Raw genomic sequence first — 19,197 nt, forward strand, 5'->3', positions numbered from 1 at the left:
TGAGCACATCCGGTCTCAGACTGTTCCAGGACAGGCCTGGCGTACCCACACTGGGGGACCGGATCAGGGGAGGGTACCAGCAAGAGCTACGACTCAAGGAGCACTCCCTAAGCAGCCGGTGCCGTCCAGGGGCATCTCAGCACCGTTCTACAAATGGGAAGACAGGGGCCCAGAGACGTTAAGACACTTGCCCAGGGTCACACAGCGGCAGTCTGCAGAGCTCACTTTACTTGCATCCCCGATGACTCTGCAGCTCTGACGAAGATGGGGAGCCCCAGCCTGGACCCCACCCCAGCCCCCCAAGTCCCCTCCCCGTCCCCCCACCCCCGGGGGTCCAGCCTGCAGGGAAGGCGGATGGTGGGGGAGGGGGAAGGAGCTCACCAGCACGCGGTCTCCCAGGCGCAGGTCCTTGTCACCCCGCTTCACGGAGCCGCTGTCCGAGAGGTTGGAGCCGGACTCGTTGCCGGTCTTGACTGAGCTGTTGAGGACGCTCTCCCGCAGCGGGATGACCCGGCTGCTGAGTGGCGGCGTGGCCGTGCCCGAGTGCAGCGACAGGTTCTGGGCGGTGAGCGACTCCACCGAGTGCGCGTCGCTGCCGGAGCCCTCGGCGGCCGGCTGCCGGGCGAGCTTGGAGGGCCGCGTGAAGATGCCGCGCAGGGCCGGGCACTCGAAATAGCGCACGCCGCCCACCGCGCCGTCGTTCTTGCCCACCGGCTCGTCCAGCACCACGCCCGCCCACTGGCCCGGCGCGAACTGCGTCTCGCCCAGGTACTGCACCACGCCTGGCTTCACGCCGTTCACCCACACCCGCTCGCCCACCGCGAAGTCCCCCAGGAAGTCATCGCCCACCTCGGCCGCCTTGGGGCCCGGCTTCTCGGGGGCGGCGGCGGGAGCGGGGGCGGCGGCGGGGGGCGACCGGGCCCGAGGCCTGCTTGTGCAGGGGGGAGCCTGCGGGCGGGAGAGAGGCTGCGGTCAGGGCCCGAGGGGGGCGTGGAGTCCCGGCAGGGAGATGCCCGCGCCAGCTCACGGGTGGGGAAACTGAGGCAGGCGTGGCCGGCCGTGGGGCCTCGGGCCACCTGAGGTCTCTACATCCCAACCCCGCCCGGCAGGTTGAGGATTCAGAAGCTCAGCAAAGGGTCTCCTTTCACTGCCCAGAGTCGCTCGAGATCAAGGGCCGTGAAGGAACCCTTTCTCGAAGGTTCCAAGCTGCTCCCTCCCCACCCCGCAGTGGGCTCCAGCCCTGGCTGTTAACCTGAGACCAGCCACGACCCAGATCTTGTGACTGGTCTCTATATCCCCCACCCCCACCCCCTGCCCCAGTCAGCTCGGGGCCCCACAAAAGGCTCTTAGACTGTTCGTGGACAGCTGGCGACAACCACAAATGCCTTGGGGCAAGGAAGGGGCCAGAAAACATCTTGCTCCACTCCTGACTCTCCCCTCCCTGAGCTGCAGCTGCAGGGAGGGGGGGCGGGGTGGGGAATGGGGCAGAGGTATGTGGGAGGCAAGTCCTTCCTGCCCCACGACATTCCTGGAGCTGACTCCAGGCTCTCTGGGCTGCGGGGTGCGCTGGCCCAGCCCCTCTTCAGAGGAAGCATGACCCTGAGGCTCAGAGAAGCAACAGCCTTGCTCAAGGCCACACAGCAGACTTGGGACTCTAACCCAGGGAAGGGTCCTGCCGCCTAGGCCTGGGCTCTGGGAAGCGTCCTGCCACCTAGGCCGGGGCTCTGATGCGCTACAGATGAGGAGGTGGGAGGGAAGGGAAGCTATGAGCTCGAGGTCACTCGGCAGACAAAGCAGGGCTTGAACCCACGTGCCTTGTGTGCATCTGGCTCTTGGGCCCCACGGAGGGCCTCCTGCACAGTGGGGCTCAGGAAGCCCCCATTCACCCCACGAGGTCTGGAGACTGCCCCCCAACTTCCCTCCAGACGCAGCATCAGACAGAAAAGGCCCCATCCCTCTCGACTCCAGAGGCTGGAGCGTGTGGGATATAGAGATGGGGGACAGATGCGGCCATACCCCAGCAGAGCTGCCTGTGTTTCGAGTCCTTCCGGGGTCAGCCAGTGATGGGGCCACAGGGCAGCGTCTCCCGGCCCCAACCCTGGCATCTTCCTTTCAGCCCAGGCCTGGCAGGATGCTGTATCGAGACCAGATGCCAGAACTTCTGGGGGCTGGAGAAGCCACACAGCTCCCAGGACAAGCCGCACCCACGAGACCGAGCACAGGGGTTCTCTTTCTGGGACCCCGGGACCCCAGCAGCGGCATTGGGGAAGGACGTGGCACCCAGGGCCTTGGCAGCCAGGATGGGGGGTCCTGACCTAGGGGCTCCTGGGAGGTCAGCGGGCTTCGCTGCTGAACTTGACTGAATCCATAGTAACCACACCCGTGCTAAGAGACAGACACAGAGAGGCTCATCCGACCCTCGGGGTTAATCCCGTGAAATAGTTTTATCTCCCATCGAGGGAGGAAGAAACAGGCTTGGAGAGATCGGGTGGTTCATCCAGGCATCCAGGCCCCCAGGCAAGAGGCAGCAGAGCCCACCGGTCATAGGCCTCTGGCTCTTGGTGTCGGGCACACACCTAATCAAACCAAACCAAGGGCGCTAAGCATTTGCCGTGCCAAAGCCTCAACCTAGAACCACCCCCCGTCCCTGGGACTCCCTGGAATGGACCCGTTTTCCAGAATCTGGCCAAACCCCGCAGTTCCTCCCAATCTTGCCTTTTACTCCAGCCTATGTAGGGATGTTGCCTTCCACGTCCCATCCGGAGAAGCCCCCTGGGGTGGGGCTGGGTGGGGGGGGCCGAGGCTCTGTGCCACCACCGAGATCCCACCAGGCGGAGGCCACAGTGGCTGAGGGAGCAGGCCCCGGAGCCCCAGAGGCCCGCAGCTCCTAGCCCCCTGCCCCCAGGACTGCTTCTCACCCGCACCCTGGTTCCGGAGCTGTTCTCCGTGCCCAGCCCGTACAGGCACGCAGTGGGCACTGCCTGGTGTTATTTTGATGAGAATGATTTATACAAAGACTCAAGAATTAAAAAAAAAACAATTAAAAACCACAAAGGGGTCCCAGGAGGCCAAAGAAAGGCTTCCAGGTTCCAGTGACCCTGGGCAGGGGGCTCTACCCCTGAGTAAAGCGAGGCGGCCGGCGGGGGCTTCCTCAGGTGGCACAGAACCCGGAAAAGTAATCATCAGCTCCCAGACCTTGTCGTCACGGTCCCAGCTGTGCTCCAGGACGGGCCTGTGTTTTAAGGAGCCTCTTCAGGGCGCTGGGAACCCCGTCCACCCCCCCCAGACGAGGCGGGCACCGTCCACAGGAAAACCGGCTCTGGAAAGCAGCCTTACGTGGAGGGAGCCATGAATGAGAGTATGGCCCAGCCCGTGCCCTCCTCGTAATGCGGCCCAAGGAGCCGTGGGGCCCATCAACAGGGAGCCAGCGCGGCAGCGTGAAGATCTCGGCGAGGACTGGACGCTTTCTCTACGTTATATTCTTATCGTGCAGATCAGGAAGCAGAGGTCGTGACCCTTGTCCAAAGCTACCCAGGCAGAAGTCGGGCCCAGCCGGTCCAGCTCAGGGCCTTCCCCCTGCCAGCACCCCCATAGCTCGCGTGCGCAGTACGTGCCCTTCCCATATCCGTTTCTAGAACACTTCCGTGCGCCCCGGGGCTCTGTGATGCCTGCGAACTGACCTGGGCAGCTGGGAGGCAGGTAAGCACCTGGGCCTACCTGGCCTCTTTGGCTGGAGCGCAGAGGAGGGTCCCAGGTCGAGGGGCACCCAGTGTGGCTATTCCTGGAGAGAAGCTGCCCGCCCAGCTGTCCTCCTCCCCAGCTGTCCCGGGCCAGGCAGCCCCTCAGGTAATCTTTCTGCCCCGTCCCGTCCTGCCCCTTCCAGGGTCACAGGCCCAGAGACCAGCTGTTCCAACAGCTGCTCAAATCCAGGTCCCAAGCCTGTGGCGACGGCGCTGGCGGGGGCGGGAGGTTCGCCTCATTTTTCCTCTTTGGTGCCCTTGGCTGCCCCAACCTCCAGGGGACGGACCCTCGTCAAATCCCCGATGCCAGCAGGGAAGCCTCCAGAGGCCTGGGCTCAGGAAGGCAAGGAAAACTGGGACAGAGCCCCCTTCCCTCCAGGGAGCCCTCAGTCACACCCAGGCCGGGCCGGGCCAGGCGCCTTCCCCTGTCTGGGCCTGTCGCCCTGCAGGACGGAAAGGGCTAAGGCAGGAACAGCCAGGACCTCATGGTCTCCCGCCCCACCCGTTCTCCCAGAGCTGCGGGACCTGACTGGCTCCCCCCAACCACACCGTCACACCCCTAGGGCTCTGAGGCAGGTTCCCAAAGCACCCTGAGGGCAGGGCCTGGGCCCCCCTCCCTCGAAAGCCCCCCAGTGGAGCAGCTGGTCCGGCGACCCCCAAGAAAGCAAAGGGCAGCACTTAACCTTCTCTTGAGCACTTGGTCCTTTCCCCAGACTCCAGGCACGAGGGAACTTCCTGGCGGTTTCAAGTTCAAAGCAGGACTTTGAAGAAAAAGGCTGAGGGGCCTGGTGTGGGGTGGCGGCAGCTGGCGGCCTGCTGCCGTGGAGGTGGGGGCCGGCGGGGGTGCCTAGGGGGAGAATGCACCCGCCCCTCCTCCTCCTGCGGGGGCCTAGACCCCACCCTGCCCGGGGAAGTGGGGACGGGCCTTGCCCATGCCTGCCGAATCTCAGCGGCCAGGGACCCCGTTCTCCGAGCCCCCAGGGTCAGACACTGGGGACCACAGGCACAGCCAAACGGGAACCCGGCAAGGTGACTCAGCTGGTCATTTCCCTGACAGGGAGGAACCTGGATGCATGGGGGCCTGGGGCTGGGGAGAGAAAGATCCCCGGGAACGGAGGTAGGAACGCCTTCCAGAACCTCCACCTGAGAGTCACACAGCTCACTCCTCACCTCCACAGTGAAGCCTTCCCTGATTGCTTCTCCTAAAAGCCAGTCCCCCTGCATCGCCCAGCACCCCCACGCTTCCAGAGATTTATCCCATATTTCATGGTGTATTCTGTCCCCGGTCCTTGAACAGACGCTCAGGAGGGCCCTGTTTTCACTCTAGCACCGGGCTCACAGGCCCTGTTGCAAGCTGCCTGCTCAAAGCTGGTCCCACTCCCAGGAGGAGGGGCCGCCGCGGCTCTGCGCTGGTGCATGGACTCTTCACATCTCCAAGCCACGGAGAACCATTCCCATTCCTCCTGTAGAGGACAGAGGCTCACTGCAGGCCAGCTCCTGGCTCACCTCGTCTCCCCCCACCCCCAACCTCGTACCCTGCTGAGCCCACTGTTAGCCCCGTGTTTCTGTAGGAAAGCCAAGAACGTTTTAGTCTCCCCAGGGACCCGCCTCCCCACTATCTCTCGCCTCTGTCCCCTCACGGGCTCTCTGTGTGTGCCACCAACGCCCCCCAGCCCACAAAATCACAGCTTCCCCCAGGGACACCCCTCCTGCGGTCACCCGCGAGCCTTCCCCGCCAACTAGCTTTTCCTCCTTCTATGGACGTCCACGGCCGAAAAATCAGAAGGCAGAGTTACTGGTTTTTCTTTTTTAAATGAAACCACCTCGAGTTCCATCATACAAACACAATTCCACTTACTGTCTTGGAGTAGGTTTCTCCAGACTTTATCCGTGCGGGGATGTTGCGTACACAGGCCTCATACTTGCCTCCTCCATCCCCCGCCCCCGCCCGTGGTCCTGTGTTCCAGCAGGTGGGCTGCAGGTCAAGGCTTATCAAGGAGCTGTCCGGAAGGAAAGTATGAACCCTACCCACCACGGTCAATTTCAGGCTGCCGGCCCGGCGTTCTCTGAACACGGAGTTGGAAAGAAATTATATAGTGTTTCCACCACAGAGCAATAACCTCAAACACACAGACGTTATAAAATCCGACTACTACTAAAACAGTAATATTTTACCGGTAGTAAAATGACGGTATGAACACTACTGTAAGTACGACCAGAAGTCGTGAGTTTTGAGTATTGGTTACGGATGTTTTTAAGAGAATTCATTACACTGCAAGTTGATACGATCTGGTTTCTTAAGTCAAGGCTGTGTTTCACATCTGGCTTGTAAAATTCCTGATAGTTTCACCACTGGTTCTCTGGAGCGGGCAGTACAGGGCTGGTCCCGCTCCAGCCCAAACCCTGCACAGGGCGCCAGTCAGACTCATCAGAATTCTCGACAGACCCCCTGAATGACAGGCAGGAGAGAAGACGGAGAAGCACCAAATCTCTGACCCGTCTCTCATTCAGGGTTTGGGCTGGAGCGGGACCAGCCCTGTGCTGCCCGCTCCGGAGAACCAGTGAAAAACCAGTGCTCTCTCCAGTGCTGATCCGGTCCCTGGCCCCCGACCCACCCTACCAGCAGCTGCTCGATGTCCCGAGGACCTCACACTTGATGTTCTAGACTGCGGTAACCCCCTCCAAGGGCTCCTCCTCTGTACTCCCCAACTACGGGGTGCAGCCCCCCAACACCCATTTACGCAGACCACAAACCCTCATTGTTCCTTCCCCCTCACCGTGGTCCCCAACCCAGTTATCCAGCAGATCTAACAATTCCACAGAAGAAATAACTCTGAAACGCAAACTTCCGTCCAGGGTCCCCGAGGCCCCTCTGGATAGCAGGCCCGTGAGATTTCACATCACCTGCCGCAGCAGCCTACGGAAGGGTCCCCCCCAGCCTCCAGCACCCCTGCCCTGCTTCAGCCCCCTCCAGAGACATCCAGGAGCCCCCCCTAAACACAAACCCACTCACATCATCACTCCCCACCTGGGTCATTTCAACTCTAGGCAGGGAACACCTTCTAGGTTAACCTTGGAATTTTATAAGAAGCCTGTGTTATTACTTTGGTTAAAAAATGTCAAAAAATGAAACACAATAGGGGCACCTTCGGCTCAGGTCATGATCCCAGGGTTCTGGGATCGGGCTTCCTGCTCAGTGGAGACCCTGCTTCTCCCTCTCCCTCTGCCTGCCCTACCCCTGCTTGAGCTCTCACACGTGCGCGCGCTCTCTCTCTCAAATAAATAAAACCTTAAAAAAATAAGAAATAAAAGAAATAACAATATTTTTAAGAAGAAAAAATTAAATAGAGAATGTCCGCTGGTCCATTTCCCAAAGAAGTAATTTAGACAGGAAAAAACCTGACTGTCTTATCATTCACAAAACAAACAACAAAAACCCTGGGGGGGTGTGGCGGGCTCAGTCAGTAGAGCCCGTGACTCGTGATTTCAGGGTTGTGAGTTCAAGCCCCACACTGGATGAAAAGATTACTTAAAATTTAAAAATCTTTTTAAAAAAACCTCAAATGAAACCCTGAATCGAAGTGCCCCCAAACAGGGGAGCATTATACGAATTATGGTCAAGTCTTTTTCAGATTCATGAGCAACTTTTTTTTTAAGATTTTATTTTATTTTTTTAACTTCTCTCTACACCCAACATGAGGCTCAAACTCACAACCCCCAGATCAAGAGTCGCGTGCTCTACCGACTGAGCCTGCCAATTATTTGAAAATAATTCTTCCAGGTTATGTGGAAAGGTGTTTCTGATGGGACACTTGGTCAGAACGCAGGGCTCAAGAGTGTCCCGACACGGATACAGGGACACAGACGCCTGGGTGCAGGGCGTATGATAAAAAGGTATCAATTTTACAAAAACACCAGAGGGGACTTGCAGGAACCACAGTGACGACACACTCTGAACTGAGAAGGTCTGAGCCGAGTCCGCCCTCTGTCCCTGAAGGCCGGAGGGAGAAAAGCCCGCCTATGCTAAGACCCCGTCCTTCAAGGAAGCAAGCAGTTCCTTAAATGTTCCACAGAACACAGTTCCAAGGGGGTTCATAGGTATTATGAAAATAAATAATCTCCAAATTCCCACAAGCCTGAGAAATAGCGGCTTAAACAAAGTTAGGGGGTGTTTTGCTGTGGGACTTGTCAGGGCATTTAGCATGCTCCTGAGCACCGACCTCGTAGGAGGGGCTATAAAGAAGGTGACCACATGATTCGTCACCCAAAACCAGACACCTTGAAGAGAAGGGAGGCGCTGTTAATACAGCGTCATGCCAAGACCACAGACATAAACTAGGGCTGTCCCAGACAGAATGGTCACCCTGGCATTTTCCTCTCCGTGTCACCTAAGGAAACCCTGCCTGTCCATCAGACTAGCTCCAACCCCGGACTGCACAACCCCTCTGCAGGACTCCGTTTCCTTTGCTTCGGGCAGCCCGTCTCCCAGGCCGCTAGGGTGCACATCCGAGTCCCCCTCGGAATGCAAGCCCTGGGAAGGGAGACCCACACCGACTCCCCTCTCCATCCTCGGAGCCCGAGACCAGGCTGCAATGCAGCTGGCCACGACCCTGACCTCCCCTCCCCGGTGGCCCCAAAGCAACACAGAACTGCACCATGAACCCCAAAGCTGCCCTCTGCTCTACGCCCCCTATTGTCCCCAGCGGGAGCTCAAGGCAGAGGTCAAGAAGGGGGCAGGGTCTCTATAGCTTTCCTCAAGGGAGCCGGCTTTCCTACAGTGTGTCCCCAGCCTGGCCACTCTCCGGTCAGTCCTGATCACCGACTGAATCCACCCCAGGGCCCACCCCCTGTGGCCGCAACAGACCCGGCCTCCGCCCCCACCCCACCAACCCTGAAGAAGGAACCCTCTATCCGCCCACGCTGGGGTGAGCCCCATCCCAAGGGCAGCTCAGCGTCCTTCCTGAGCCAAATGGGACTCAGAAGTCCCCTTCCGTCCTCCCTATTCCCGAAACCAGGAGGACAGAGGCCCACCCGGCAGACTCAGGTGGCGACCGAGAGGGAGAAAGACGTGCGAGGCTTACCCTGGAAAGAGCAGAGCCAGCTTCCCATGGACAAGCCCGGCTCCGGTGCTAGTGTGGGCCGGCCGGCCGGCAGGCGCTAGCAAATGGGCCCCTGCCCCCCGGATCGATACTGGGCGACGTCAGGAACATTAGGAGGCCGCCCTGCCCCCCACCTGCTCTGCAGCCCCGCCACAGAAATGCTCCGCTTGGCTTTCCCCATCCTGATGCCATTAAAAAGTTTAGGATGTGGTTAGGGGAGGAGGGCCGGAGAAGTTGACCTTGAAGGGGGCTGGGTGCTGTCTGGGGCTCGGGCAGGCTGTGCAGGCGCAGAGGCTACAAGTCTGTCCTGGTTCTGCCCACATGTGCGCGGCAGCGGGGCCGAGTCCCCGAAATTGGGGATGCTGCTGGCCGCCCTCCCAGGGAGCGGGGGTACCACGGTGAAAGCCTTCTTCCGGGGGTGGAGTGGGGCAGAGCCAGGGTCTAAGACTAGGGGCAGGCAAGCTCTGTGGGCTCCACCTGGGCCACGTCAGGCTGGTTCCCGGGTCTGGTGCACCCGCCAGGTACGGGGGAGGCATCTGGGCCCCAGTTCCATAGCCAGAACGGAGAAGCTCTGGGACCAGCCCTGCGCAGGCCCTCTGGGCGGGGATCATGGTATGGGCGGTAGACCCTGCCCCGAGTGGCCTGCTCCCCACCTGAGGGGCACTCCCATGCCCACTCTTCCTTGATCTCTGTGTCCTGGTCCCCAGCAGGAGGAAAGGCCACAGGCAATTTGGGGGACACTGGTGACCAGCCTAACAGAACCGATCACTCATCCCACCTGCCCAGGACAGGACTGAACCAGGGGTCCCAGCCACTCCACCCCTGCAGCCGGGAGGTAGGTGCCCTTGGCCTGAGCCAGACCCTCCTCCCCAGCCCCGCCACTCTCCGGCCTTACTGCTCTGGGTAGCTCCGATGACAGCCGGAGCCTCAGTTTCGTCAGCTTGAAAACGGAAAGAACTGCTCTCTCCCTGGGCTGCTCATAAGAAGCGGCATGGGGAGACACCTTAGTGAAGCAGAGAGTGTCAGACACCATCCCCCATAAATGGGACACCTCTGGGGCGGGACCACAGTGCCGGGGAGGAGAGAAGGGGGGCCCCCCTGCGAGGACGGGCCTGCCCTGGGGAGGGGCAGAGGGAGCACAGCGGTGACCTGTGTCTGTCCCTTGGCCTGGCAGCCCTGAGCCCTCTCCATGTCACCCACGCGCGCTGGGGCCAGGAGGGACCCCCACCACCTGGCCTGGCCTGCCTCCCCCTGAGGCCCAGCAGCAGACCCCAGGGAAGGGCTGAGGGCTCCTGGCCACAGCCTGCCGCTGTCCCCTCCTGCCCACTGTCACAGGGCAGTGGCAGACCCTGCCAACCCCTCCAGAGGGCTCTGGCCTCGAAGGGAGAGGCATACTCCGGCAGCAGTCCTGGCCGCCTGCCTGGAAGCCGGGACCCCCACCTCTTCCCTCAGGCCCAGGCTGGATTCCAAAGCCCCAGGCGCCCCCAATCCCGTGCCAGCTCCCAGCTTCCCCAGGGGGCCCTGGCACCTGCCTGGACCCCTTCCTAACACCCCCCCTGCCCACTCGAGCTGCGCAAGACTCGGGCCCTTTGCAGCCATGTCCCCTGGGCCTGGATGTTCTTCCCCGCTCGGCGGGGCTGGCCGCTACTTGTCTGTCGCTCAGATCTTTGTACCAATGTCACCTCCTAAGCAAGGCCCTCCCTGACGGCCTGATCTGAAACAGCTTCCGGGGGCGGGGGGGGGGGGGGGGGCTCCATCCTGGCTGGCTGGCCTGCCCCCCCGCCTCACGAGCCTCTGCACGCTGGTGGGCCCTAGACTGCCCTCCTGTGCTCCCCCCTCTGGGAGCTCCTCTGGGCCTCCTCCAAGTAGGACGATCCCCCTCCAACGGCCCCTTGTTCCTGCCACTTCCTGTATGTCCCAGCTCTGGGGCTGACGCAGCCCCGCTCCGTCCCCACGGAGTGGGGGGCAGGGGCATCGGTCCAGGCCCGGCCCTCGGCCAGACCCTCTGCCCGGAGGCTGAGCTCATACTTTGGGAGAGAGCCACTGCCCCAAGTCCCAGAGCAGGGCCAGTTTATTGCTGCCGCTCCCCCTGCCCCACCCCCGGGCCCCAGCCTCCTCCAGACCCCCTCCGGGGCCCCAGCGCCCCTCACACAGGGTCCCAGCCTCCCACAGGGGTGGGCACGTCCTGCACCTCGGACAGCAGACAGCCGAAAGCCAGGCCCACGGGGTGCGTGAGGGAGGCTGAGGAGCCAGCAGGGGCGAGGGGGTGACCCTGACCTTCTCTGGGGCTTCCACCCGCCCCTCCTCCTCTCCTGAGACTGGTTCTGAGACCCGGAGCCGAGCAGGGACAAAAGACAAAAGCAGCTGTGGGCCCCAGAAATCTTCCTTCCCCCTCTGGCCAGGCCAACTGCTCCGGGCTCTCTGCTCCCTCTCCGCCGCCTGCAAGTCTTGCCAGGACCTGCCCAGGAGGAGGGAGGGGGACACGCGGCCCAGCTGCGGCCTTTGCCGCCTGCGTGCCCGGCGGCAGGCACGGGGGTGCGCCCCTGTCATCAATTGGGCATTCACAGCGTGGCACCTCCTCTCTCTGGAACCATCCTGGGGTGGGGCGGCGCCCGGCAGAGTCAGACCACCCAGCCCTCACCCTCATGGGCTCTGCCTCGCACAGTGTGAGCCGGGAAGCGAGCAGCAGGCCACATAGGACAGCAGACACCGCAGCGGCTCGGGGGCACTTCCTACGGAAGGCGGTGAGACAGCGAGACGGAGACCGGGGCTCGGCCCATGACGGAGCTGCTTCCAATTGGACGTACCACCCGAGAAAAGACCAGAAAGAGCTCTACGGGTGGCCTTAAGTAGAAGGGAAGGGTCGTGGCTGCTGCTTTTATCACTTGCAAATTTTTCTGCGCTGGGACTAGGGCTGGATGCGAGCGATGGGGAAAGGAAAAGAAAGTCTTTCTGGAGTTTTGTACCTGCAGGCACTTCACACTCTGTTAACTCTCTGGATCCCATTTGTGGCTCAGAGAGGTTAAGTCCCTCTTTCAGGGTCACACAGCAGGGGCAGCGACCCTGGAAGGGCTGGACCAGAGCCAGAATTCAGACCCCTCTAGATCAGGGAGGGAGCAGTGAGGGCAAAACCCAGAAGGTGCTGCGGAGCTCTCTCCTGGAGGCAAGAGGGTCAGGTTGGGCTGGTGACCTTCTCCCAGACAGTGGCCACACGACCCCCCCTGGGCCAAGCTCAGCCAGCTTAGTGCCTTTGCCCGTCAGTGCCACTTCTTCCACGGTCCTCCTCCTCTCCACATTCCCATTCCCTCCATCCTGAAGGCGGAGCTCATTCCCACTTCCTCTGGGAAGCCTTCCCTGATAGCCCACTCCTGGTGCTCAGCCTCTGACCACCCCTAGCCCTGGCAGCCAGTGCAGGCCTCCTGACCTGGGGGACCACACGCCTCCTCACTCGGTCCTCCCCCAGCTTCTAACCCCACAACATGCTCTCCACGCAGCGGTCTGAGGGATGTGAGCGTCCCGCCACTGCTCTAACACCCTCCCACAGCTCCGGTCACCCCAAAAACCAGCCCGAACCCCTGCCCTTCATGGTCTGCCTCGGCCACCTTCCCCGACCTCATTTCATACTCTCCTCTACCCAGACTTGTCTTCCTTCTTTCCTTCTCTCACAAACCAGGTCCGTTCCTGCCTCAGGGCCTTTGCATCGCTGCCCTCAGTCCACATGGAACATCCTTTCTCCTTTGTTTTCTCTCTCTGGCCTCTTCCCACGGCTCACTAAGGTCCGTCATGAGTAAAGAAGGATTTGCCACGCTGGAAAGGAAGCCTGGGCCTCCAATGAGGCTGTTCTGGACAGGCCTGCCTGCACAAGTCCGCCCAGCAACCGCACCACTCAGCTTCCTTAACCTCCCACCCTGGCTCTCTGGCTGTGGCGGGGCCCTGCTTCTGCCAACTGTCCATACCTTTGGCTCAGACTTTCTTTGACTCCACCCAGGGCCCTGATTACCTAACCTGGCCCCTGGCTACTTTTCTGGCTCTCCAAACTTCTGTGCCCATCAGTGTCTTGCCCTGGACAGCGTCTTTCCTGCTCAGCTGGAGTACAATCAGAAAAACCAGGATTTGTGCCCAAAGACACTCATCACAGCATCATTTATCAAAGTGGAAAACTAGGAACCAGTCATCCCCAACCACAGAGAATCAGTTAAGAACAAGTTTCTATTCCTTTTTTTATCATATCCCTTTCGATTTAAAACTCTCCAATGGTTTCCCAGTGTTATTCCAACAGAAGTGAAATGCCCTGGACAGCCCCAAGCTGTCCCCACCACAGCCCACCCTCTCTTACCAACACACTGGTCACAGGCCACACACCAGCCACACTCTCTTTCCTTCCCTCCCTTACATTTGCCATGTGCTGTCCTGCCACTGGGCCTTTGCAAAGGCTGTTCTCTCTGCCTGGAACACCATCCCCCCTTCAAGTAATAGACTGTCACCCTCCGGACCTCGGCTCACCTGTCCCCTCCTGGGGGCTGACCTCCCAGACCTGGTCAGGCCCCAGCTCTAGGACCTCATGACTCTCCACCCCCCACCAGGCCCGCAGCCCCGAGGGAGGGCTGGGCCCACATCCGGTTTTGCTCAGAACGAAAGCTCCAGGCGTTTGAGACTGTGTCAATAAAGCAGGCCTTTGATTTAGAGTCGTTGGACGGACGGGATATCTTACATTCATTAAAAATGACGTGGAAAAATCCACTCGAATCACATTAGAGGGAGAAAAACCAGACTTTCAAGTCATAGATGTAGCACAATTGCAAGTAGGTGACCAAAATAACAGTACCTCTAGGGGGGTTAGATTATAGGCAACGTCACGGCTGCATCAAACTTCCACCGTGGGCTCCCTCACTCTCATCTTCAGAAGAGCAGGGACCTAACAGCTGTCCCCACCCCCAGCCGGGGCACTAGGACAATCCCAGACCCTGGAAGGGAACACGCTGGGGCAGGGAGGCCGCTGGAGGCTGGGGTTTGAATTCCAGCTGAGTGACCCTGGGCCCAGGGTCGTGCCCGCCCGGATCCCCACTTCCTCGCCCCCAAGCGGAGTCCACAGTGAGACCTGTCCCCCAAGGAGGGGGAGCGTGAAAAGGAACGACACCCATAAAGCTAGTTAATTAGGAAAGGGATTACAGCCAGACAGAAGCAAGAACTTCCGGGTGCAGCCCTCAGGCTGGTCTCGGAGGGGCTTTTCTGGAAGGACCACTCCCCACACCCGGCCCTGCACCCACCATCGTCGGCCCCACACACCTTCCTTGGAGCTGGTGGCCGCCGCCGCCGCCGCAGACACGGAGGCTGACCCACTGGACGTCCGGCCCACCGGGCTCGAATGCTTCCCCCCACGGCCGGGGGGCTTCAGGCCGCTGGGCTTCTGCATGGTGGTGCTAGTCGGTGCGTGGAGAAGGGTGCGTGCGGGTCACGTCCTCTCCGCCATCGCCCCTCACCTGCGGGCAGACGAAAGCCATCACCTCATCGTGTCACCACTGGCCAGGGGCCCCCAGTGGAGACACAGCAGGATTCCTGCACCCCCAACCCTGTGGGGCTGGGACCACCGCAGCCCTCTTTCCTAGCTAGGGAAACTGAGGCACAGGGCAGCGGCAGCAAGCGTGGGTCCCATGTGGCCACAGTGTGGCCTGGCATGGGTCCTGGTCTGCTGGACCCCGAGGTCGGGCGCGCTGTCTCTGCCCACCTCCTGCACCCGGGAGGCGAGATCAGGAGCAGGCTGGTTGGGGGGTCTGCCGGGATAGCTGCACTGGTCCCAGCAGCAGCCTCCCCGGGGACCCTGCAGGTCAGCGCAGCCACCAACGGCCGAGGGGGCCTCCCCCTGAGCACAGGCTGGTATGGCTTCTGACACGCGTGGGCAGCCTGGGGCAGACAAGACAGGCCCGCCCGCCGTCCCCCGGCCCTCTCCTCCACCGCCCTGGCACACACTCTCTCTTGCACCAGACGTTCACGGAAGGCTCGCCAGGGGCCAGACCCGGCCCTGCCCCAGGGCTGCAGGCCTCTGTCTGGCGAGGACATTGTCCAGCGGGGAAAGGGAACACAGAGCTCCAGCAGACGGGCAGAGGACTCTGGCAAAAGCATCATCCCCGGAGACCTCGGGAACAGGGGAAATCTGTGCTTTCTGGGTGCTCGGCACATGACCCAGGCCAGCCCAGAGCCCCCAGGGTTAGTTAAGGAATGATCATATGACCCAAAGAGCACCTGGGCCTGGACTCTGGCTGGTACCTTCAGGAAGGGTTACTTCCTTTCTCTGGGGTTGCCTGGGTGTGGGCTGGATGCCGGGAGCTACGGGGAGATCTGTTACCGCACGGAGGAGCCTGCCAGGGAATGAGGCCAACGTGGAGCAAGTGGAGCTGAGTTGCTGGATTCAGATGGAGGGCCTGGATCCAGCTAAGCCTGAAGCTGGTCCCTTGAGCTCCTCACTTACACCCGTCAACACATCCTCACACGCAGGCATCAGTTTCTCTTTTTGCCTAAACCTATTTGAGGGGCCCTGCCGCTTGCAACCCAAAAAGTTGTGACTAATATAGAAGCCAACCCACAGGCTCACGGCAGGGGTCTGCCAAGTGCCCTCCGAATGATGGTCACGTGAGCAAGGTGACCCCCACAGCTCCATGTTAGCACAGCTGATGGGACCAATTGGGCTGCCGGTCCTAAGAGCCCATACAAATATCCCCCAAGGCACATGGGGTGACGCATCCACGCCCAGGTGAGCCGACAGGGACATGGGACATGGCTGCCAGCCTTGGCCTGGTCCTAGAGCGTTCTAAACCCAACATCTCACTCCTCCAATGGGACAACTCTAACGCCCCAGGAATTCCGAGACCCCGGAGTCGCTCCATCAGTGGGTGCATGAGGGGCTCCCTCTCCCCCAGAAACTGGCCCTCTCAGCAAGCTCACTCCCCAGGGAAGTGACTGTGGTTGCAGGCATCACTCTCCCCCCCAACCCCAAGAAAGACTTGCTGAGCTGGGGGGGAGGGGGGGAGCGAGCATGAGAATTCCCCTCCCCTCCCCTCCCCTCCTCTCCCCTCCCCGTGGGCTAACTTGCTGCCTGCCCCAGTAGCTTAGCAGGAGGGCCCTCGGACCCAGGAAATCCTGATGCAAGGAGCCCTCTCCCCATGCCTTTTGGGGCCCCTCTCTGCCTGAAACACGCCGCCCCCCCAGGGAAAAACATTACAAATCATACACCTAATAAAAGACTTCTATCCAGGGCGCCTGGGTGGCTCAGTGGGTTAAGCCTCTGCCTTCAGCTCAGGTCATGATCCCAGGGAAGCCTGCTTCTCCCTCTCCCACTCTCCCTCCCTCTCTCGCTGTGTCTCTCTCTGTCAAATACATAAATAAAATCTTTTTAAAAAATAAATAAATGAGGATAAAGATTATATAAAAAATAAAGTCCTCGAAGGCTCTCCGTAGAAGGTAGTGTGCCTTCCAAGCCCCCTCATCTCCTCCCGGCAGCACTGTGGCCTTCGCCCATCCCACGCCAGCCATGCCTGAATCACAAGAAGCACGCCCCAGCCTCAGGGCCTTTGCACCTGCTATTCCTTCCACCTCAAATACCCAAATTCCCTGCTCATCTCCTCCAACTATCTGCTCCAACGTCCCCTTCTAAGATTATAAACCCCACCCAGTCCTCCCCATCTTCAGCCAGCTTTCCTTTCTGCTACTGCTCAAGGAAAGGGACTAGGGTCTGACTGCGGTCTTCTTCGCCCTGACAAGAAGCCTAGGAGCATCCCCCACCCAACCCAAGCCCCGCTGGGGGTCTGATGCCGTGGCTTTTCACACAGCCAGTCTGACCTTCCCACTGGCCAGCATGTCCTGAGGCAGGGACCAGGCATTGTACCAGCGACCCTAGCATCAGAGTCTCCCCAGCCTGCGCTGCCATGAGTGACCCTGAATTCCTCACTACTCACCTGACAACCCCCGCCTTCCAGACCCCACCGGTGCCTTTGCTCCCACCTGCTTCACTCTTTCAGCCAACTACGTGATACCCAGCCCCACGCCTCCTCCTCCGTGAAGTCTTCCTGGACCTCTGGCCCACAGAGACCTCAGGCTGGCACGCTTAGCCGAGGAGAGACGATACTGTTCTCATTTATCATCTCGCCTCCCGGGAGCCCGCGGGCAACCCCAGCTGGGGCCCCAGCTTCTCTGAGAAGCCAGCCCCAGCACAGGACCTGGCCCAGAGTCCGTGACCCGGAAACCCCGTGTGAGGGCACACCTGCCTCTGCCCAGAGGACCAAGGCCTCCAAAGCCGCACATCTCCAGGACGCTCCTCCCAGGCGAGGACTCCGGAGTTGCCCTGCTCCCTCCCGGACCCCGAAGAGCCCAGCGGCCTCCAGTATGAGGGCCTCTGCCAGGCCTTGCAGGAACATGGTCTCGCTCACCCTCCCGAGCCCTGATGAGCCAGGAGCTGTCTCGGGAGGGGCATGGAAAGCCCAGGAAGGTGCAGGGACTCACCCAACGTCACACATTGCTTGCTCGGCCGCTGTGCTGGACCCAGCCCCGGGCCTGGCCCTCCCCTGCCTCCCTAGGCTGGCCAGCCTGGGCCGGGACTAACATTTGCGAGACCCCTGGCCTCTGGGGAGAGTGCCCGCGTGCCTCGCTGACAAAGGAGACCCGAGGAGCCGGTGCGCTCCCTCCGGACTCCGGGCCACTGGCGGGGTGGGGAGGGCTGGGCAGGAGAGGCCAGCGGCCACCCCCGCCCCCAGGGTCTCCGAAGGGGGTGGGGAGCTGAGCGAAGGGGAGAGGGGAGGAGAGAAGAAATGGTGAACAGGAAAAGGGGGAGGAGACCTGGGGCCAATCACCCCCTTGTGACTCAGCCCTGCTCGTGGGATACAGGAAGGAAGGGCTTTCTTGGGAAAAGCTGGGATGTGGTGATAAATTGGCCACCGGCCACGCTGGCTGGGGGGGTGGGGGGGGAGGGCAGGCCCAGGAGACAGGGAAGGAGAAGGCTGCAGGCAATGTGGGTCCAAGGTGGCTTCGGGTCCGTGGCCCGGTGGGAGCCTGTTGCACCACCAGTCAGACGGGGTGGCAGTGTGGCAGTCCCCTGGGAGCGCGGACAGGTGAGTCCCCGCACACACACCGCACGGGCGCCCCTCCGCGCCCACAGGCGCCCCCAGGGGCACACGCCGCCTCTCCGGGGACTCGGGCCAGGAGAGGCAGGCAGGGCGGGGGCGGGGAGGGCAGGCAGCATTCAGACCAACAGGCCCCCTTTGTGCTGCCCTCAACTGCCATTTACCAAAGACAGCCCGGGCTGCGTTTCAGGGTTTCCATTTCAGCTGCGTGGGGGTGGCGGGCCGCGGGCTCAGCGGGGAATGAGGCCCAAGAACTCTCTGCCAATCAGAGGCCCGGGGTATGCGGCCCCGACGGAATGGGGGGGAAGGTGCCAAGCAGGGCAGTGGAGAAAGCCCATCTCCCGGCTGTTGCCAGGGCCCAGGGGGTGAGGGAGGCGGGCACAGGGAACCCCACTGCAGAGACCATGGGCCCCTCTGACTGGAGGGAGGCGCTCTGGTAAGACCCCGTTGCTGGCTGAAGCCCAGCCCTCAAGCCCAGGTTTGCCCCCCAACATCAGGGGCTCCCCTGGCCTAGTCCTCCTCCTCCCGCCTCGCCTCCGGGGTCAGCAGCCAGAGAGCCCAGGCTCCCCTGTCCTCTCCCAGCCCTGCGGCCCGAGTGCTGGCCGATGGGGCGCCCTCAGGGTGGCCCGAGCTCTCATCAGCAGCCGCAAGGCTCAGGCCAGGCAGCATCGCAGGGGTGGGGCTGGGGGAGTGTTCCAGAATAGGGAGCCCAGGGCACTGGGGGCCAGGCAGGTGAACTTCAAGCAGAGGCCAGGTTCTGCCAGGTCAACCAGAGTTGAGGATTTAGTGGCTAAAATGTACGTGGTGGGGGCAGAGTCATCCAGAGATGGGGAGGACAGCGGGGTGGGGGAAGGTCTCCCAGTCCCTCACAGGCCGTCAGCCTGAGTGGATGCGAGGCCCCGGAAGGCGTCAAGCAATGGGTGGGACAGACCAGATGTGCCTGTCGCCAAGATCACTCAGGAACTGAGGAGGGCCCTGGGGCGAGTGAGGGCAGGGAGGCCGCGGTCCCGGGCACCGCTGTGACAGACAGGGGACATGACAGTGCGGCCTGAACCACCACAGAGGTGGAGGCTGGAGGGGACAGGGAGGGGAGAGGTGCTGAGCGGCATTTGGTGGCCAGCGGTGTGGGTCTGGAGGGAGCACCCAGGGGCCCCGCGGGAGAGGGCATCTCTCCACGCTGGGAGGGACCTCGGAGAAGGTGGGGGCTGGGGGAGGGAGACCGGTTTGGGACGCGGCAGGTGTGAGGTC

General features: G+C 61.4%; 1 protein-coding gene across 1 annotated transcript in view; it reads right to left on the bottom strand.

Annotated features, from left to right (window-relative positions):
* Positions 1–19,197, bottom strand: part of CLIP2 (CAP-Gly domain containing linker protein 2) — a 66,206-nt gene that overhangs the window by 36,304 nt on the left and 10,705 nt on the right. The window contains 3 exon segments of the mRNA XM_045994117.1: positions 382–909; positions 911–948; positions 14,126–14,319. Of these exon segments, the coding sequence (XP_045850073.1) occupies positions 382–909; positions 911–948; positions 14,126–14,252 (693 nt within the window). The 5' untranslated portion in view covers positions 14,253–14,319.

Source organism: Meles meles, chromosome 21 (assembly GCF_922984935.1).
Source record: "Meles meles chromosome 21, mMelMel3.1 paternal haplotype, whole genome shotgun sequence".
NCBI classification, from domain to species: Eukaryota; Metazoa; Chordata; class Mammalia; order Carnivora; family Mustelidae; genus Meles; species Meles meles.